The following is a 21,007-nucleotide window of genomic DNA, read 5'->3' on the forward strand; positions in this document are numbered from 1 at the left end:
AATAGATGGGATCTGAACTGGCAGCAACTAATCAGGAAAGAGATTTAGGGGTTACAGCAGAGAGCACAGTGAAAATGTCAACTGGTAGCAGTAAAAGGCCATGTTCCATGCTTACAGGTTATTAGGAGAAAGAGTGGAAATAACCCTGCCAGTATAAAAAAATGTACATATAAAAAATCATGGTGTCACCACTATTCGAATACTATATATAGAGTTCTGGCCACAGCATCTCAGAAATTATTTCATACCTTTGTGGGGGGAAATACAGAAGGCAGCAGCTGAAAGTGATCTAATCTATTGATCTCTAGAGCCTATGAAAAAGGTTAAAACATTTTATTGTTTTTAATTATAGAAGAGAGGTAACTAAGGCAGAATATGGTAGATGTTTAAAATCCAGGTCACAGGAATCTGGCACAGTCACAGGTGACACTCATTACTTATCCTGCAGTTGTAATAATTGATATTTTAATGTATTTACACTCGGAACACCCTGCCTATTGACAACAGGCAGGTGCCTTTGCTGTAACTGCACTGCACTTTATTCTGGCACCTGCTTAGATCATTTTTGCTTAGGCAAGCCTATCCAGACATGTAGATGTGCTTTAATCTCTTTTGATGTTCATTTTAATTATTTTCAAATGTTTTCAAATGCTTTTGATTAGTTGAATATTATATTGTAAACCATTTAAAGGTTTCAGTGCAATTAAGCGGTATTATAATTTTTGTTAAATAATATAATGAAATAAAAACACTTCCACTTTATTCTGCACTAGTTGGGGCTGCAGCTGGAGTACCAAGTCCAGTCCTGTATGCCACTTTATGAGAAGGACATTGGCAACCTGGAGCATGTTTAGAGGAAGGTGACCCCATTGTTGAGGGCCCAGAAGCCAAGTCTTAATAGGAATGGTTGAAAGAGCAAAGTTTTAGTGGAAAAAGGAGACATTAAGGGGAGACATAAAACAGTCCTGGAATATCTGAAGGGCTGTTACACAAGTGACAGAGCAGACGTTTTCTTGTTGCTCCAGAGGGCTAGACTATTATTGACTGAATGATTGGATCGCTTTAGCATACTCGAGAACCTAAAGTTGTGCATCTCTTTTGTAGGAAATGTGTACTTTTTGTGCATTCTGCAATTTCCATTTCCACTTTTTCTCACAAGGAGCTCACGGTTCTCTCACTCTGAGAGGCAGTGACTGGTCCAAGGTCACCCAGCAATCTTCTTGGGTGAGCAGGGATTTGAACCCTGGCCTCTCAAGTCCTAGTCCAACACACTAACCACTACACCACACTGGCTTTAAATCTGTGGGTCAAAACTGCAGGCAAGGGAAAGTTCAGCAAAACTTTAGGAGGAAATCCTTAACAGAAAAACAGTGGAGCAAGCTGTCTCAGGATGTGGTGGGTTCTCCTTTGCTGGAGGTATTTACACAGAAGCTTGGCATCCCATCTATTAAGGATGCTGTATTGTATCCTGTGTTGCAGATACTGCATTGAGCATTAGGTTGGACGAGATGGTCTCTTCCAACTGTGACTGTAGATTGCATCCAACCAAGCTCTACTCAGAGGAGACCCATTGAAATGACAGGGCCTATGTTAGTCATGTCCATTATTTCCAACAGTTCAACTCTGGGTGGGACTAATACTGGATAAAATCCTATGATTCTTCTACAGAAGCCTGTTGAAATGAACGGAAAGTTCCTGGAGCGTGGATTGCTCTTTCCATTTGTTTTTATAGCAATTGGACAGAATTGCTGATGGGTTTTATCACCAACACAGTAGCTCTTTGTTACAATAATAATTTTAATTCTACTGCTTAGAGCAATCGCACTGGAGAAAATTGCTGTGAATAACCACGTTTAGGCCACCTACCATGAAGCATCTTTTTTTTCTTGTTGTTCTTCGTAAAATTGGGGTGGTTTTTTGTTGTTGTTTATGCTCTCACAGATAATTTATGTCTTTGAAACAGATCAAATTACTTTTTATGGTTTAAGCTAGTATCTTTCTTTGCAAGCAAATATTATGGCAAAAAGCCCCCCCCCCCCTCCAAGGATGACAGTGGCTCCCAGTACTTCAATCAGGTGAGCTGAATGTAAAATAACCTTTTATAAGGTTATGGAAGCTCACAGGGTAGCAAGTCAGATTGATTGCCACTTTTTCATCCAGGGGTGTCAAAGTGGTGTACTTGGTTCTCCCCGCCATATTTTACCTTCACAACAACCCTGTGAGTCAGGTTGGGCTGAGAGTTAGTGACTGGCACTAAGTCACCCATTCAATTTCATGGCTGAGTGAGCATTTGAACTCGGCAGGTTACATGTTTCTAAGACTGTGAAAGTAAGGCCACCAGGTAGAAGACATTCTGTCCTGAAATGAACTATGAGAATCTTGAAGTCCCACGTATTTCGCACACTGGATGCATTTTATTAAATGTAGCCTTCATTTTTAAAAAAACCAGTGACACTTTCCTACAGTGCAAGGAACCTCAGCTAGGCCCTTGTAGATGCTGGAGTTTAAATAAAAACAAAGAGCTACACGTCACTGTGCATTCCATTGCCTTACCTGCGTGTCACAGTAAACCATGGTTAATACTTTACTATGACCACACCTTCTGATCTGCCTCACTCCCCCTCCTAGTACACAGTAGTAGAAACCAGAGGTGGATTTTGGGCTGTCCAAGCAGTGTGTATACATTGGGTGCAGAGCCGAGTGGTCGCCTTCTCAAAGCTCAGTAAGAAAAATGGTGGAAGGAGTCACAAGACTCTGACCTCTGACAAGGTCCTGGAGTCCACCAGCCTCCTTCCCAAAGCCCAGGCAGCACTTTCCCAGCTTTGGGAAGATGGTGGGATGGCTCTTGGACCCTGCCAGAGCCCTCATGCCTTCTTCCCCAAACCCAACGCTTCCTTACCCTGCTTTGGGAACACGGTGCAAAGACGGGGGGCGCGGTGCACCAAATTTTGGCCTCGCACAAGGCACCATAATACCAAAGTCCACCACTGAAGAAGCAAATGGCAATCCCTGGCTTAATGTTGCATCTGAACCAGGGATTGTGGTTTATTTCATTCCTGAAAAACAAGACAATGTTTTTTGGCAGTGAAACAAAGCCACAATCTTGGGGTTTTATGTAATGCTAAGCCAGGGATTGTGGTTTGATTCCTTTGCATGCTAGCAGGGAGGAGACAATGAAAAATACACCGTTCACGGTAAACTATTTACTATGTTTTATCACGACCATTAACTGTGGTTTGTCGTGACGTGCGAACAAGGCCACAGTAGCCATTCTCTTATAACACCGTAAGGACAACCATGAAGTTGCATACAGAAGCTTTGTGCTTCAGCTTTTGTGACATCCCCCATGCAAATGTACAGATTTGTATATCCGAAGCTTGTACATCTCAGTCTAAATTTCTCTTCCAGCATTACAGGGAAAGTGCAAAAAAAGCAGCAATTTAAAGCACTAATGTATCGACTTATCCATGCTTCTTGGAATACTTGATTTAATTTCAACAGCAACCAGGTAGAAGGAAGTACTTACCTATGTATTACTACTGTACAACCTGGCCACAATATTAAAAAGCATTGAGCCTGCATACCTTTGCATGGAGAATTCCACTGTGGCTATGCATAATATAATTACACAGGTTTTGATCAGTACATGGACCAGAACTTTTTAAATATTGCACCTGCAAAGTAGTGTGGCTACATGGATAAGTGTGCCTCCAGCCTCCATGTAGTGACCATCATATTTGAATTGTCCCTTAATTTATAAGGCAAACCAAGCATGCTAAGTTGCTACTTAGCATGTTCAGATAGCACAGGAGCCAACTCTTAGGAGCCAAGGTCCCTTCAGCTCCCCCCATAAAATATTTGAGGGAGCTGGGGCCTCCCAAAGTTGATGGGCATTGCCATTCAAATGGTGTGCATGTGCTCACATGATCAATTATGTGGGGTGGGGCTTTTACCTGGGCCCTCCCAATATTTTGTTCAAGTGGGCACCCCTGTCAGATAGTGCTCCTTAGTGCAATCAATGGCTGTTATTCAGTTGTGGTGCAGTAGAGAAAGTAGAGTTAGGAATTGGTGCTAGAGTAATTAGCAGCTTAGTCCTGTCATGTCTGCATAGAAGCAAGTCGCGTCGGGGGCAATGGAGTTTACTCTCAAGTAGATATAGGATAAAGGTAAAGGTAAAGGGACCCCTGACCATTAGGTCCAGTCGTGACCGACTCTGGGGTTGCGGCACTCATCTCGCTTTATTGGCCGACGGAGCCGGCGTTTGTTCGCAGACAGCCTCCGGGTCATGTGGCCAGCATGACTAAGCCGCTTCTGGTGAACCAGAGCAGCACACGGAAACGCCGTTTACCTTCCCGCTGGAGCGGTACCTATTTATCTACTTGCACTTTGACGTGCTTTCGAACTGCTAGGTTGGCAGGAGCAGGGACCGAACAACGGGAGCTCACCCCGTTGCAGGGATTCAAACCGCCGACCTTCTGATCGGCAAGTCCTAGGCTCTGTGGTTTAACCCACAGCGCCACCTGCGTCCCTAGAAATATAGGATAGCAGCCTGTTATTTCACCTTCTTTTTGAATGTCACTTGTACTTGTGGTAAGAACGCAGGCCTTCTGCTCTATCCTCACATGGCACTTGGGCCAACAGGATCTGATTCTTTCCTGCCCTTAATGTTGCTCCAATCTCTAGATGTGCATAGGGGCTCAATCTGTCCATATTGCCCTCTGAACGGAATTGAGTTCAACAACTCTTTTTTCAGAGTAAGCATGCTTAGGATTGCATTGAAAATAGTGTTTTTTTGTGTGAAACTTGGCTTGTGCAGCTTTACTCAGAAGAAACCCCCACTTCAATACAGGGATGAAAGTCTATAGCATTATTGCCTTGGAACTGGCATGCTTGTTTTGAACATAATGAAGCTTTCTAAGAAAATAGAATCATGGCTATCAGATAGCTATGTTCCACCTTCACTGTCAAGAGGCATTATGACTCTGAATACCAGTTACTGGGAACTGCAGGTGGGCAGAGTGCTGTTGCATTCGTGTCCAACTTGCAGGGTTCCCATAGACATCTGGCCAGCCACTGGGAGAACTGGACTAAATGGATCATTGGGCTGATTCAGTAAGCTCATCTCATGTGCTTATGCCACTATTTTATTGTCGGCAGCAGCAAGGCACAGGACAGACCTCACCAACCTAGTGCACTCAAGATGTTTTGGACTACAGTTCCCATCAGTGCAAGGGTTGACTAGGGCTGATGTGAGTTGCAGTCCAGAACATCTGGAGAGCATCAGGTTGGTGAAGTGTGTGAATGTTAAGTGAAATAAGTGGATGCTGCACTAGATGGATTGTGGCCTTCCTTTGAATTGAAAATATTAGCTCTTTTTGTAAGCATATTCAAATATCAAAATGCATAACCGTTGGCATGGGAAGGGTCAGGGATAAACTGGTATGGAAATGTTTCAACATGTGTTTCACTTGAAAATGAAATGATAACTGGAAAGTTTGAAACTGCTGGGATAGTGACAAATTCAAATCTGTGTAGCGTAAGACAAAACAGTGAAGTAGTTTATGCACAGTGTTGCAAGCAGGAAGAAGAAATGGAGCAGTTATGTTATGGCTCAGTGGCCAACCCCACCATGCCTAGGCTGCTGTAATATGGCTGTCAGTAGAGGGGCAACAAAAGCAGAGCCTCAACTGAGCTCTATTTAGTTATCAAGTACATTGATTACATAAAAAATCAGGTTATGCTACTGTTGTGTTAAAGGAAGCAGATAGGGGTTGTTTTCAGTCCTAGAATTGTTGTAGAAAGACAGCCTTGTGTCTTTGTCTTCAACAAGGCCATGAGAGGGGCATGATGTGCATGAAAAGCATGTACACAAATGTGCAAAAGAGAATAAAAACTGAGCAAATACCATTTACTGGAAAGTCACTCAATGATAATGAAGTGTAAGGTCCAGACACCTCAATGGTCATTCCTTTTAGAGTAAATGGACCCGGCCTTCTCTCATTCCATGCATCATATATGCATTTAGACTCAATATGATTGTTCAATTAAAAATACCTAATGTATTCAGAACTATAAAATTGATCTGATTCGAACAGAACTACATATCAAATGAAATTAAGTGTGGTTGCTTACATAATTTGAGCTGAAATGTTTGTGGTATTTTTTAAATGCTTGCATTTTTATTCTCTTAAACTACTGCAAAAATATATATATTCTGTTTTTAAAGTTTCTGTGCCATCGTGTGATCATGATCTATATTCTATAAGTTTCTGTACCATCGTGTTATCACATACTTTGCCATTTGCTTGGTTTTCTTTTAGTACTATTGGTTATATATAACATTTCCTAAAGCCAGTAAATGCTATTTAAAATGCAATTTCATTAGGAGACTAAAATATTTATTTTGATCAAAATATTTTGATCACCGATGAACCACTGTGAAAGAGGATATTTTCTCCCCTACAAAGAACAGAAATAGGCACTTCACCCTTAACCATGTTACTGTTGTAGCCAACTTAAGCATTCTAAACACATTGCCTAAAGTTGATATTCTGTGAACATAAATTCTAAAAGCAATTTGAGCAGTGTGAAAATTTTCATATATTGGTGTTAAAGGAGCAAGCATGCCACAAAAGAGCACCAAATTGGTATTTTAAAGAAATAAACACTTATAAGCTTTTTATCTTCTGCGACAGAAGAAACAAGTTTTACACCATCTGCTCTACTCCTCATTAAAATTATAGAATTTTAGAGTTGAAAAGGTAGTTCTTTCTGTTTTATGTACATTTAAAGACTAGTTTAAATTAAAGGAAAAGAGGTATACAATGTAGCCTGTTTTGCTTGATGCGGGGGGTGGGACACGTACAGCTTTAGTTTTAAAACAGTACAGGATGCGCATTTTAAATTTCGATGAAGAATGTTAAAAGGACAAGACAATTTTGTACAAAACCTCAATTTATTTCAAAGAAATTAAAAATATGTATTTTATATATATTTATATATAAACTTCTATTCCTCTATAAATATAGTTGATCTTGCAATAGTGAACAGAAAAAAATGCATACCTAATTCACATAGCTATGCATTTTAGGGTAAGGTTAAGTCATGGATAATATTTATGACAGGTGCTTATATAAAAAGAAGTTTGAAACAGTACAATCGGAAGAGCAGCAAGTCTACTGCTATACAAAGGATTAAATATTAAAAGGTGTTTGCCAGTTAAAATTGGCACATCTTGTATAAGCCTGTTAAGGAAATATGAGCCATAACAGTTCAGAGAGAACACAGACCAATCATACACAGGCTCTTTTAGCTTTACATATAAATTACTATATTGAAACATCAGGCTTGTAGATTCTTTGGGGTCTCACACCCTATCATTCAACTGAAATCTATTTTTCTTGGCGGCATAAATCACCATGCCTTTCATTCACCTACTAACAAGAAGGAATTAAAACCCACCAGTTATGAAGATATGTAGAAATGAAATGTCACTGTTATAAATGCTGTGAAAATCTGAATAATCCAAGCTGCAGAGATCTTTTACTGGGTTTATGTCCCCCCTTCTTCTTGGTCATACTGAGTAGGTCTGTAAAAATCGGCTCAATAGCGCTTTTCCTGATGGCTCTCTCCCAGCAAACTCATTAAACAGAACAAAAAAAAATCTATCAAAAGAGCAGGCTATTAAGGAATGGAGTGTCAAAATCACAATCAAAATGCACCGCCTCGTCCTCACTACAGATTAACAATTACAACCAATGGCCGTATTTCCATAGAAAGTAGAAGATGCCTCTTACAGGCTTAAAAAGCAGGCTGCCCATTCCATATATTAACAAAGTTAAGAGAAAAGTTAACAGTTCTTTAAAATGGTCAGATGTGTGTAAAGGAGCAGCTGGTGAGAAAAATATCACTCCCAACCTTTCAATTTCATACTTCTTAAAAACAGGTCACACCTTTAGGCAGAGCTTAGGAAACTTTCTCACCAAGAGTTTGGTGGTGGAGAGAGTTTTCTTAGGCAAGGGCTAGGCAGTACAGTTGGGTAATAATAACATGCAGTTCCCTTTCCCATACTCCTCCCCAGGTGAGGTGGAACAGGTAAAACTGCTTGCTCCTTTATTCCTTCAGGTCATGCTGAGCAGAGATGGGAGTTAAGGCTTTTCCACTCCCTGTCTGTATTTGTCTTGCAGCGCAGATCAAGTCAGCCGTGCAGCCTACCCAGACAATTTTCCTGAAACCATTAATTCTACTGGTATCAGTGGGGCAACTTATAACATATGTCAAATTATGAATCAGTTATCCTTAATCCTGGACCTAAGCAGCTTGACACGCAACTATTACCATGACGTGTGGGGTGGGAGGTGAGAAAAGGAAAGCTATTGGGCTCATTTTGGTTCCTATGATATCACCTTTGCAAATAAAATAAAGAAGAACATTGATTTTCTTTCTCCTTCAGAGAGAAAAAGCGAGAGAGAGAGAGAAAAGGCTGCAAACTGGTTAAAAAAGTTCTAAATAATTACAAAAGTGAGAACTTTGCAATTTAAATACAAATATACTTACAAAATTTTACAGAGGCTATTTACAACCTCAGATCCACATTCCCAACTTTACAGTAAAATTTAGTCCAGTAGAAGACAAGAGGCAAGGGGAATAAGGTCTGTTTCTCCACCAGAACCAACCTCTTTACATCAAGTCCCCTGTGGGCTGGAGAGAAAAGTCATAAGACTTTGGACAGCACCTATGTGACCACTTTCTCTCCTTTACTTTCTGGCTGGGACTGTGAACAGAGAGCAAGTTCCTTTGCCAGCTGTCTCTGGTTGGTGTGAGAGCTTCACACTGTAGTTTCCCCTTGCTTACTGTTGGTGAGTCTGCTATAGAACTTCCTCCAGGAATTGAGTGTTTTCCCAGACCAGATCCAAAAGCCAGAAGTGATACCTACAATTAAAGTCATGAGATACTTGATCATAAAGACGGTGAAGTCAGGACTCATGGGCGGATGGTGGTGGTTACTGGGGCAAAGGATGGCATAGCTCTTGCAGCTTTGAGCAAACCAACTCCTTTCCCACTGTTCCCTAAATGCTTGCTCGTAAAAATAGCAGGCAATGACTATGGTGGCAGGCACTGTGTACAGGACGCTGAAGATCCCTATCCTAACCATCAGCTTTTCCAGCTTCTCTGTCTTGGTACCGTCGTGTTTCATGATGGTCCGAATTCTGAAAAGGGAGACAAATCCAGCCAGGAGGAAAGAAGTGCCAATGAACAAGTAAACAAACAAAGGAGCCAGCACAAAGCCCCGCAGGGCATCCACATTGTTGATGCCCACAAAGCAGACGCCACTGAGCACATCCCCATCCACCTGCCCCAGAGCCAAGATGGTGATGGTTTTGATAGCGGGCACAGCCCAAGCAGCCAGGTGGAAGTACTGGGAGTTGGCCTCGATGGCTTCGTGACCCCACTTCATGCCAGCTGCCAGGAACCAGGTGAGGGAGAGGATCACCCACCAGATGGAGCTGGCCATGCCAAAGAAGTAGAGCATCATGAAGAGGATGGTGCACCCTTCCCGCTTTGTGCCCTGCGCCACCGTCCGCGAGCCATCGTCGGAGAAGCGCTCGTTGCACACCACCTTCTCCTCCAGCAGGAACCCTGCAATGTAGGCCACCGCCACCGCCGTGTAGCAGCCCGAGAGGAAGATGATGGGTCTCTCTGGGTAGCTGAAGCGCTTCATGTCCACCAGGTAGGTCAGCACGGTGAAGAGGGTGGAGGCGCAGCACAGCACCGACCAGATGCCAATCCAGGTGCGGGAGAAGCGCAGCTCCTCCTGCCCGAAGTACATGAGCCCGTAGGGGCGCGCAGACTCGCAGGGCGCCCCGCAATCCTTCTCGCCCAGGAAGCGGTAGTTGAGGTAGGAGGGCACCTTGAGCACCCGGGGGCAGGTGAACCTGCCCGCCCGCTCCGCCAGGTGGCTCCCTCCGCCCCCGCCTCCTGCTACGCCGCCGCCGCCGGGCCGCAACTGCGGGTTGCTGGTCCAGAACTCGGGTCCCAGCGAGGGCGTGGGCGTGCCGCGCTCGGAGGTGTTTTGGCCCACGCAGAGCTCCTCGGCGCCGTGCACGGGGAACTTCTCGCAGCGCAGCGTGTCGGGCCACTGGAAACCGAACTTGTTCATGAGCGCCTCGCAGCCCTGGCGCGCCCGCTCGCACAGGGAGCGGCAGGGCGGCAGCGCCTGCTCCAGCACGGTGCACACGGGCGCGTACATGGAGCACAGGAAGAACTTGAGCTCGGCCGAGCACTGCACCTTGACGAGCGGGTAGAACTGGTGCACCTCCAGGCCCGCGTCCTCCTGGTTGGTGTGGCCCAGCAAGTTGGGCATGATGGTCTGGTTGTACGCGATGTCCGTGCACAGGGGGATGGTGATGGGCTGGCAGTAGCCGTGGTCCGGCACCGAGATGCCCCGCTCGCCGTTGTACTGCTGCTGCTGCCCCAGAGCGGGAAGCACCGGCGCCTCCGTGCACAGCAGCAGTAGCAGCAGCAGCGGCGGCGGGGAGAGAGCGCCGACCCGGCTACCCCTCTCCGCCTCGGCCCCGCTGCAAACTTGCCGAGTCCACTTCTCTGCCATACTTCGCCGGGTCCTCTGGCTGCTGCTCCCGCCGCCGCCTCCCTCTCCAGGTCCCTCCTGCTGCTGCTGCTTCTGCCGCCGCCTTTCACCTCCTCTCCTGCCAGGTCAAACTTGAGCCTCCTGCAGGGGAGGCTGCAAGGAAGAGGAGGACGGCGAGGGCCACCCCGCGAGCACGTCCCTCCGCCGCGCCGCCAGCGCGCTCTGCTCGCTCTCTCTCTCTCGCCTGCCAGGCAGAGCACGCCAGCTCCAGCTCTTGCTGCTGCTGCTGCTGCTGCTGCTGCTACCGCCGCCTTTTCTTCTTCTTTCTCCGCCACCGCTGCCGCCTGACCATTTGTGGCAATCCCTCAAGCCCTCTCTCCCTCGAACCGGTTTCCAGGCGCCCCGCAGTCTGCCTTTCACCAGAAGGGAGGAGCCTTGAAACCGACGCCTAAGTTTTCCTTGCGTCAGGGACCGTCGCCCAACATCACTCCCCGCTTCCAAGCGCAGGAGGAGACGGAGGTCGTCCGATACGGTTTCTCTCTCTCCGCCCTCCCGCCTCGCTCCTCCTCCAACTTCTCCTCCAGGACACGAGGGGGAGGAGGGGAGGCCAGGCTTGGTGGGTTTTGCCTTAAAAAGAAGAATAGACCCATATGCTGTGTGAGCCGCTAATGAATAGGAGGCAGCATACAATTGCTTTCTTCCCCTTTCTACGCCTAAAAATTCGGTGGTTTGCATTTTAATAAAATACAAAAAGGGGGGCAGGAGAAGACTTAAGGCAAGGACGTATGTTTGTGAATTAGAGCAAAGTTTTAGAGCATCGCAACTTGGAGGTAGACGCTCGTTTGCTGAGCAGCTTTCAATAAAACAAAAACGACAAAACCCTCAACCACCAAAAACACTTCACTTGAAATCATTGTAACCTGACGCAGGGAAGTCTTTAGAGGCGGCCTCTTGGCGCGCCTTACTCAGCGCTCGCTTCCCAGCTTCCCGCCCTTAAATACACTTGTAAAGTCGACATGAAACGATTATGTATTTTTTTTTTAAAAAATGAAGCAAACATTAAGTCAGTTTCTTCCCAGAAATTAACATTTAAAATGACAGCTGTTCCCTCCCTCCACCCACCCATCCATCCAAGAACTTACAAAACACATCATTGCTGGAGGGACTGATGTCAGGCAGGGAGGTAAAATTGGGCAAATATATCAAAGGATTTGAAGACCAAACCAAAATAAAACAAAAATAAAAAACCAGGACCAACTTTTGTGGCCCAGATCAAATGCTGTGCATAAGTACCTGGGTGAAATTGAGTGTGGCTGGCTTTCAAATAAACATGTGAACATGAGAAGAACCTTTAGTCCAGTGGCCCATTTATTCCAGCCAGCCCTGAATCTACATTTTGGGGGCCTTGAAGCTTGAACTGTAACCGGGCCACTTCTCAACCAGCAACAAGTTCTAGGTAACCACTGTTTTCTTCTTCAGTAGGGTTGTTCCATGACAGATCACCACTACTGACTCTTTAACTTTGGGATTGTTGAAATACAGTAAAAATAACACCCAGTTTGAATTGTATGACACAAATTGTGGGTGTATTAGACCCAAAAATGTTAAGCAATGAGGACTAAAATCACTTCTGGGGCCCCTCTGGGATTAAGGGTCCTGAACCTTAAGCTTCATTAGTTTCATAGTAGATCTGCCCAAGTCCAGCACCCTGTTCTCACAGTGACCATACATACCTCTGGGATATCAGCAGCAAAACCTGAGTACAAGAGGATTCTCCCCTCCTGTGGTTCCTAGAAGCTGATATTCTGAAGCATTAGTAACTGGCCATTGGTAATGCTGCATTACCACCTCTGACTGTGGATGTAGAGCATAGCTACCATGCCTCATAGCCAGTGAAAGCCTTGAATAACTCCATGAATTTGTCCAATAGAGTAGTACTCTTTTAAAGCCATGCAAGCTGGTGGCCGTCACTGCCTCAACCAGGAATGAGTCTCATAGTTTAACTCTGTGCTGCATGAATGCATAACTTCCCAAGCTACTCGGGTTACTTTTATTAGAGTTAGGTGGTGCTGTGCCCACTGAATAGTATCTTGCTCATGTTTGATCACTTCCAAGTGTGAGGTTAGGCAGAAACAGCAAAAGAAATGCATAGCTGAAGGAGAGACAGAGATCTCTCTGTGTTTCATCTGTCGGCCAAAAATTAGAGGTAGTTTTAGCTTTAGTTTCAAAAATACATCCCTCACCCACAAATAAGTGCAAGAATTGGGACTTCAGGCTAATGCAGCAGGTCTCTGATAGCTGTAATGCTACAAGGAGGACAAATTGTCATTATGTTTAGTCACTAGGTGGCACTGGACTTAGTTGTGTTTAGCTGGAATCAGGTGTTTCCTGTTGTTGTTCTTGTTAGAGACAATAGGCTCAGGCAATTCATGCCACCATTGCCCAGGTGTACAGAAGCCCTTGTGCTTAGCCAGCCTGTGAAGGGGCTTTGTAGGCAATGAGCTCTTCGACATAAGGAGGAATCCTGGGCCAATCAGGTGGCACCTTTGCAGTGGGGGAGGAGTACACATGTAGAGCCCCTTCACATGCTGGCTGAACGTATAAACAAGTTGAATGAAGCCATGGCTTTTCCACATGGGGCGGGGCTAGCTAGCTTCAGCACATGTGTGGGGATCATCTGATGACTTCATTGGGTAAATGTGGCTGTAAGCCTGTTTACACACTTCCACTGCTGTTGTGGGAAGCGGTATACACATGGCATTAGCTAGCTTCCTGACTGGTGGTTCCTCTGAGGTTTCCATGACAAGTTCAAACTTTTGGGATGGGAGGGAGGATGTGCCAAGGACAAATGATGCACTCAAAATAACTGGTAGCAAAGAAGCTGGGCTGGCAACAAGTGTTTATACAATCAAGGTTGTTTCCATACTAATGCTGGTTCCTATGGAAGCAAGTAGTAAGTCTCTCTGTCTCTTTCCCACCTTCCACCTCTCAGTACATAGATGTGTAATATCACTTTGTAAGCTTAGTGTTTCACACACATAATCTAAACAATATTTACAATGGCCATACTTGGTGGTCACTCTTATTATCGCCTAGGACTTTCTAACCTCCCACTTCACACTTTTGACAACTTCACTGCTCCACCCAAATGTATTGCCTCATAAACCAAAACACACCTGCTGATCTAGCCTTCCCTTCTGGAATATGGTAGCGAATTGTATGACTCAAGGTGTAGAGAGAAACAGTTGACCCATCTCCCTCCCTAAACAAGTCATCGGATTGTAGCAAGACTCCACCCAGTTGGCCAGAAGACGTAGTTTGAGGAGTGTAGTCTGCTGGGCAGTAACAGTTGGGGAGATTAAACAAAGCAGCATAACTCTGGTTATGCCACAGGAGAGGAGGACATGTGACTAACAACTGGAGCAGCATCCTGAAAATACCAATTTTCATAAAAAGGACATGGGGGTGTGTGAATTTCCTAGTCCTCATGGAAAACCTGTAACCATCTGACCAATTTCATCTAAAGAAAGAGAGATCCAAATAAGATTCCTTGGGAGGTAGTTCCAATGGTTCCAAAAGCTGGGCCTTTTCTAACTTGTATCCTAACATGTCATTTATTTATTTTTAGATCTATATACCACACTCATCCAAATATCTCAGGGTGGTTCACAGGATAAAAATACAGGATAGAAGCATGAAATAAATAGTTAAAACATTAACTGCTCTCTTCCACAAACACATTTTAAAGGCCATAGAATACCAATCAGCCAAAGGCCTGGTTGAAGAGATCCGTTTTTTGCCTGGTGCCTGAAGATGAACCTCCCTGGGGATAGAATTCAACAAACAGGAAGCCACATTTAATTTTGACCCTCATACATTTACAGTGGAATCCTAGTGGGCTGTTTTCCAAGGCACTCCTTGGAATTACACATAATTCCATTTCAACTTTCATTTACTTCCCCATCACACCGTAAGCTTTTCCCTTAAGTTCAAACTCTTTCCATTTGCTCACAGAAACCAACTCCCAAGTGAAATCTGAACAGAAACATACACCCCAGTAAAATGTGCTACTACATAAGTTGGATAAAGGAACCTAGGCTTCTACATCCTGCTTTGAAAATTAATTTGTAGCTTGTGCACCACAGGTTCCTCGGGTTGTCTACTCACTCAGAAGTCCTAGTGAGTTCAGTGGCACTTACTCCCAGGTATGTGCATGTAGGATTGCAGCCTGTCTCGCACAGAAACAAAACAAGCTAGAATCAAGTCTATTAGGAGAGAATGTCTTCCAGCTTCTGTTTTGACTCTGTTGCAGTCAATAGCTAGAACATTTTTTCTGTCTTACAGACAGATCTCAGACTAAATATTTAGGCCACTTCCTTTCTCCCAGCAGTGCTGTCCCACATTCAAAAAAAGTTACTACCAGCATCTAGTTATAATGAATAGAGGAAGAAAGGCATCTTTTTGAAATAGCATATCATTACCTATCTAGTTTATCTGGTTTTTTAAATAATAAAAATCTGTAATACACTAACTCCTGGGTACTTGAAAATTCACAGTGCAGGACATTCTATGTTGCGAAAATGAATATATTTAAATGATTGCTGGATCTCTTTCAGATATAGCATACATATATCTATGTAATTATTGCTGATATTCTTTTGGGCCAGCTCTCCTTCCAACAGGGCAATCTCATGCATGTTTACTCAAAAGTAAGTTTCATGACATTCAGTGGGACAGACTCTCTAGTAGATGTGTTTAGAATGGAAGAGCTCAGGGGCGCCGACTTATAAAAAATATTGGGGGAGCCCGCGAAAGCTCATGAATAATAAATAAGCTCATGAATATGCAGATAAAGTGGCACCGCCTCCTCGTGAGTGAATAGGGGAGAGCGTGCTGCGCCTATTAATCAGCTCCGAAGGAAATTGGGTGGAGCTTTTGCTCGGGAGGGAGGGCAGGAGGCATGCAGCCCGACCCTGTGCATTTTGGGCTGGGGGAGGGGCGGCGGTGGCGCTCTGCTGGAGGGGCGCCCGAGATTATTGGGGGGGCTGAGCCCCCCCAAACGAATTTTTGAGGGGGCTCGGGCCCCCTCAGGCCCCATGGAGTCGGCGCCTATGGAAGAGCTAAGCTGTAGTCCTGCACACCTGGGAATAAGCTCCATGTGGCTTACTACTTGAGTAGATATTCATATGATTACTGTTAATTCCCCCCTTTTAATTTGCACCCACAATTAAGCAGATACATATACAAATATATAAAAGGATGTCACATAGAGGAGGGAGAAAGGTTATTTTCTGCTGCTCCAGAGAAGCGGACACGGAGCAATGGATCCAAACTACAAGAAAGAAGATTCCACCTAAACATTAGGAAGAACTTCCTGACAGTAAGAGCTGTTCGACAGTGGCATTTGCTGCCAAGGAGTGTGGTGGAGTCTCCTCCTTTGGAGGTCTTTAAGCAGAGGCTTGACAACCATATGTCAGGAGTGCTCTGATGGTGTTTCCTGCTTGGCAGGGGGTTGGACTCGATGGCCCTTGTGGTCTCTTCCAACTCTAGGATTCTATGATTCTATGATACAATCAGATTTGCACAAATTCCATTGCACATGCAGGTTTGCCTCAGTCATTCTAATACGTGAAAAATGTTTATGACGATCTACTTCCTTTTAGTATGCAGCCATTGAAATGAATGGAAAAGTAATGATTTATTGAGGAGCCTCATGTGTGTGTTGGAGCTCCTGCAAAGGGAAGGTCTTTCTAAATCGGCTTTTTGAGCAACCCAATTGTTCCTTAAACAATAGCACTTTTTCAGATTTATATCTGAATATTTTAAAAATAACACTCATGAGTTTAGACCTCCTCAGCATACAGTGGTGCCTCGCAAGACGAAATTAATTCGTTCTGCGAGTTTTTTCGTCTTGCGAATTTTTCGTCTTGCGAAGCACGGTTTCCCATAGGAATGCATTGAAACGGTTACCCATAGGAAAAAGGAAACAGGAAACTTGCAAGACGTTTTCATCTTGCAAAGCAAGCCCATAGGGAAATTCGTCTTGCGAAGCAACTCAAAAAATGAAAAACTCTTTCGTCTTGTGAGTTTTTCGTCTTGCGAGGCATTCGTCTTGCGAGGTACCACTGTACATCATTTTCACAACAGGGGAGAGAGCAGACATTGTTTGCACACATGGGGCTTCTTAAATGGTTCACAACAATAATTAATCATTGTTGGGGTTAAATAAACTTTTTAAACTTTTCTTATAACTCACTATAATTTTAAGGTACTGGAAGGCAATCCTACACTGGTATGGTCCTAACTATACTGTTCATAGTACAATGGAAACACTTTGTTTGCTTTGTGGAATTACAAATTCAGGTTCTTAAATTAATTCTTAACACTTCTGCTAAACAAGAGGAACACCATATTTTAAAAATGGTCAGAAACCTGGTAAACAGAGCTGAAGTTTGGTCCAAGGTGAGCCAATGCAGGATAGTGTCTTGGACCAGGGATATGTGGCTTCAAATCCACTCAGTCAACCCTCACTGGTTCCTTCTCTTTTTCTCACCCTAACCAGGTTTACAGGGTTGAATGGATTAAATGAGGCAGGCACATGTAAAATGCCCTGAGTTTCTTGAACAAAAGGTAGAACTTAAGTGTAATAAATAAATACAGTACCAAGATTGGATGTGGGTTCAAAACTTGCTCATAAAGTCATGGATGGCTTTGTACAAAAGATTTTGTCTCTAAATCAGTTCCTTACCTTTTACATTGCAGCTACTGTTGGAGCAGACACATAATAAGATTGATGAATGGTATAAGTTTTTTGTTTTTTGTTTAAGTGCTTGACATTGATTGGTGGAGAGCAGGGACTTTGTCCTTTGTTACAGATCACCCTAAAAGTTTGTGATAGGACAATTTGAAAATTACAACCAAAATTAAAATCTAGACTGATTTGGAAAACCTTTGTGTAATTTAGAATTAAGTGTGAACTTGCTGATATATCTGGTCGCGTTGACTCAGGTCTGAAGGAAATGGGCATATGGGATTGTTACAGTGTGTGCTTAGCATGATGGAACAGTATCATTAAGGCCTACACCTTTCCTTCTTTCTCTTTCTCTCAGTGTGACTTAAATACATAAAGACCAAGTCTTGCTACACACTGAGATGAAGTGCCTAACTCTGTATTCAAGACGATGAATTGAAAAAGTGGAGTTTAAGAAGGGGAGCTTTTCAGCCAGAAGAATTTGAACAAGAGTTTGGCCTGCAGCCTGCCAAGGTAATACGTCTATTCTACTATCTACTCTAAGGATTGTGTCAAAACAATCATCAAGGGCTGTCTTTGAGGGGAGATGGAGGATGTATAAACAAGATGAATTAAGGTGCTGCTGACTCCCTTCTTGTTTGGGGGTCGGTGTGAGGTGGACATTGGGACTGTGCTGGTTGTGACGGATGTTAAAATACTTCACAGAGAGTAAAAAAATATCAGAAATCGGTAAGGATTCCAGGAATTAGTGCTGAATTAGAAGCTAGCCAATAAGTGGCCATTTCAAAAATGCAGCACATTAATATAGTGAAGTAAGGTTGCAGCAGGGCCTTTTCATTTGTGGCACCCAGCCTCTGGAAATTAGGATGACCGACTCTTATATAATTCAGTGCCAAATAAAGGCATTTAGTTTTCTAAATGTTTTCTCAGGCATTTGGTAGGTGTTGTTGTTGTTGTGAGTTTAGCCAGCTTGACTATGGTGACAGAGTGTTCAGGGATCTGAAAATCCTCACCACATGTTCTCACTACATTTTAATTTATTTTATTCATGCATCAGATCTTTAGATCCTTTTTGCTAAAGGTCCCAAAATGGTTTTCAGCGATACAGACTAAAACCAGGTACAGTTTAAAATAAAAACAAATATTTTAAACAATACAGGATAGGGCAGCCTAAAACCTCAGGGCAGGTAAATGAAATGTGTAAAGGAAGGATAGGACCAGAACTACATTTCCTGGAAACGGCCATTTACCTGCAGCAGTTGAGCCCTGTAGTAGTGTGATACAGCACCTTTGAAGTTTGCACAATGACAGTTTTTTACCTAGAATTAGCCAGAAACAGGTATTGTGGGAGGTGGTGATGGTGGAAAGATACATGTTTTCTGGATCTCTGTTGCATCTTTGCTTCCAATGGATTCTGCTCATACAGTCATCCTCAGTTATCAGCACTATCTATCACCCAAAGGAATCAAAATCCCAGAGTCACAAACAAGCACACAGCTTTTTTTTTTTAACTCACCAGAACTAAGTTCTGGCACCTCTCAGGTGAGTTCCTGCACCTCTCAAGTGGGCACCATTGTCATTCTAAGAAAATGAGGGTGGTGTTCATGGTGAGTTCCGGCAGCTCTTTTTCTTGAGTGGTGTGAGTGTGTGTGTGTGTGTGTGTAAAGAAAAAACTTTAAGAGTTTCATTGATACTTTGAAACAAGTCGTACTCCAGATCTGATTAATTACAAAGGCCCATTTGACTAGTGACCTTCATTTGACCTTCTCTTACTGTATTGCTCTTGGCTTTTCCGGCACTCTTTCTCTTCAAATAATCTTGTGCAGCACATTGGCTGGGATCTCTAAGGAGCTACTTTAGATGTGCCCAATGGTTGTGGGCATGCTCAATGGGATTTTTTACTTACCCATTTTGAATGGCAGACACCCTCCTCCCCAATGCCACAAGCTGCTCCCCCAACCCCCCCCTCCATGTGGTCGAGTATCATATCCAAAGTTCCACTGGACAAAAAAATTTGCCTGGCATAGTACTCTAAATCTCGGCCATGATGGTGTACTGTGGTTTGGATTGACGTGAGAATGGGGGTGGGGAAACCAGGCAGGCTGGCCTGTGGATGGTTCTGTGCTTTTGATCCCTTATGATTCTAATTTTAGGGGAGGGGGGTTCTTGTCGTTTGGCTTGGATAAATAAACCGTGATGCATACCATGAGTTTTATTTACTTTTGTTTATTTACAAGGATTTTTATATACTGCCTATTGCAATCCACCTCAAGGTGGTGTAGATGTTGGTAGTGATCCCCACTGATCAGAGAGGTGGTTGCTGTGTTGCTAGGTGGGCCTCATAGCTTACTTTTTCTCCACCAAGGCACACCCCTTGAGCAAGTAGTGCAAACCAACTGTCGTGATATATCTGCAAATGTACACAGAGAAATGCATGTGGCAAAAAGAGAGAGCCAAAGAATATATATATATATATATATATAGTTGCCCTAGAAATCAGGTTTACGGCAGTAGTTTTTGCATTTGGTTGGACATTAATTACCATGCAAACTAAAAGCAAGCAAATCCTCATGCCTCATCAAGTGCGTGCAGAATCTTCAACATTTTCAAATGATAGACTAATAGCAAAATACAATTATTGAGATTGCCAAAGCACCTTGCCCCAGAAAATATGAAAGTGCTGTGTTCAAAGCACTTGGAAAATAAACTCCCATTCTTTACAGCCCCGTCGTCCCTATGGGATTTGGCATAAGACAGACTAGAAAATTTCTAAGAAATGTCAGGTTTTCTTTGCTGGCATTTTTTCTTTATATTATTATTACTTTGTTCTGAGCAGAAACAACTTGGGCTCAAAAGGTAAAATTCATTGACTGTAGATTTTACTAAATGCGAGTTTAGTCGTGCAAGCAAAGAGAAGCGGAGAGTGTACTAAATATGACTACGTTTTACAATCCCTTTCTTCCCTCTTCTCCTTCTTCTACATTCCTCCCTCCCCCCTCCTTTCTTTTTTTGATAAGCACTTAAGAGAAGCCCATTCACTGGAAGCTGCCAATTCTTTTATTTACAATAAGAACAGATTGGGGAGACTAGAGAAAATGTGTGTGGCAAATTAGGGTGAACTCAGTGGCCTGAATTTTAAATGTGAGGGAGGAAATATATATGAAGGGATCTTTCCATGCACTCCTCCCCTCCCCCCACCTTTTCTTTCTGAAACTGTCCTAAAGCCATTATCATAGTTGAATACTTTGCATAATGGAAAACACAGTCACCTCAGATCTTCTTTTGCATGACAAACTCTTGATTAGAAAAATAATAGAATGGAAATGGAATTGGTGTTTACTATGGATGGCTGGAGAAAAGAACCCAGCATTAAAAGCAACAAGGGCAAGAGAAAAGGAGAAAACGCTCGACATCCCGGCGTATGATACAGACAGATGACTGAGTCTTTTCACAACAATATAAGCTTGTTTATAGTCAGGCCCTGGAGGCTGAGAAAAGTAGGGAAATTGATTTTAAGATAAATAAATAAATAAACCCTACAATGAGAATTCTTTACCCTTAAAAACGGAACAGAAACTTTTATTCATAGATCTAAATGTATGACTCTCCCTATCTGGAGAGAAAAACAATTCATGAACCGCATTTTAAGTGTACTGACAATGAATCAG

At 43.5% G+C, this 21,007-nt stretch overlaps 2 protein-coding genes across 15 annotated transcripts in view; one reads left to right on the top strand and one right to left on the bottom strand.

Moving 5' to 3' along the window:
• LOC308569411 (uncharacterized protein) overlaps positions 1-21,007 on the top strand; it is a 286,883-nt gene that overhangs the window by 163,834 nt on the left and 102,042 nt on the right. For all 14 annotated transcript variants that reach the window (XR_014000684.1, XR_014000688.1, XR_014000690.1 and 11 more), the window contains one exon: positions 17,698-17,852. The gene's annotated coding sequence lies outside the window, so the exon portion shown is untranslated. The remainder of the gene's footprint in view (positions 1-17,697; positions 17,853-21,007) is intronic.
• On the bottom strand, positions 6,937-11,389 carry FZD1 (frizzled class receptor 1). The gene has a single exon (XM_081164148.1). It carries the CDS (start codon positions 10,607-10,609, stop codon positions 8,828-8,830), a length of 1,782 nt encoding a protein of 593 aa, XP_081020274.1. The 5' UTR covers positions 10,610-11,389; the 3' UTR covers positions 6,937-8,827.

This window comes from Podarcis bocagei (assembly GCF_964188305.1).
Source record: "Podarcis bocagei genome assembly, chromosome: 12".
Classification (NCBI taxonomy): domain Eukaryota; kingdom Metazoa; phylum Chordata; class Lepidosauria; order Squamata; family Lacertidae; genus Podarcis; species Podarcis bocagei.

Coding starts and splice junctions, on each gene's coding strand:
- FZD1 (XM_081164148.1), bottom strand. CDS start 10,609: ATGGCAGAGAAGTGGACTCGGCAAGTTTGCAGCGGGGCCGAGGCGGAG.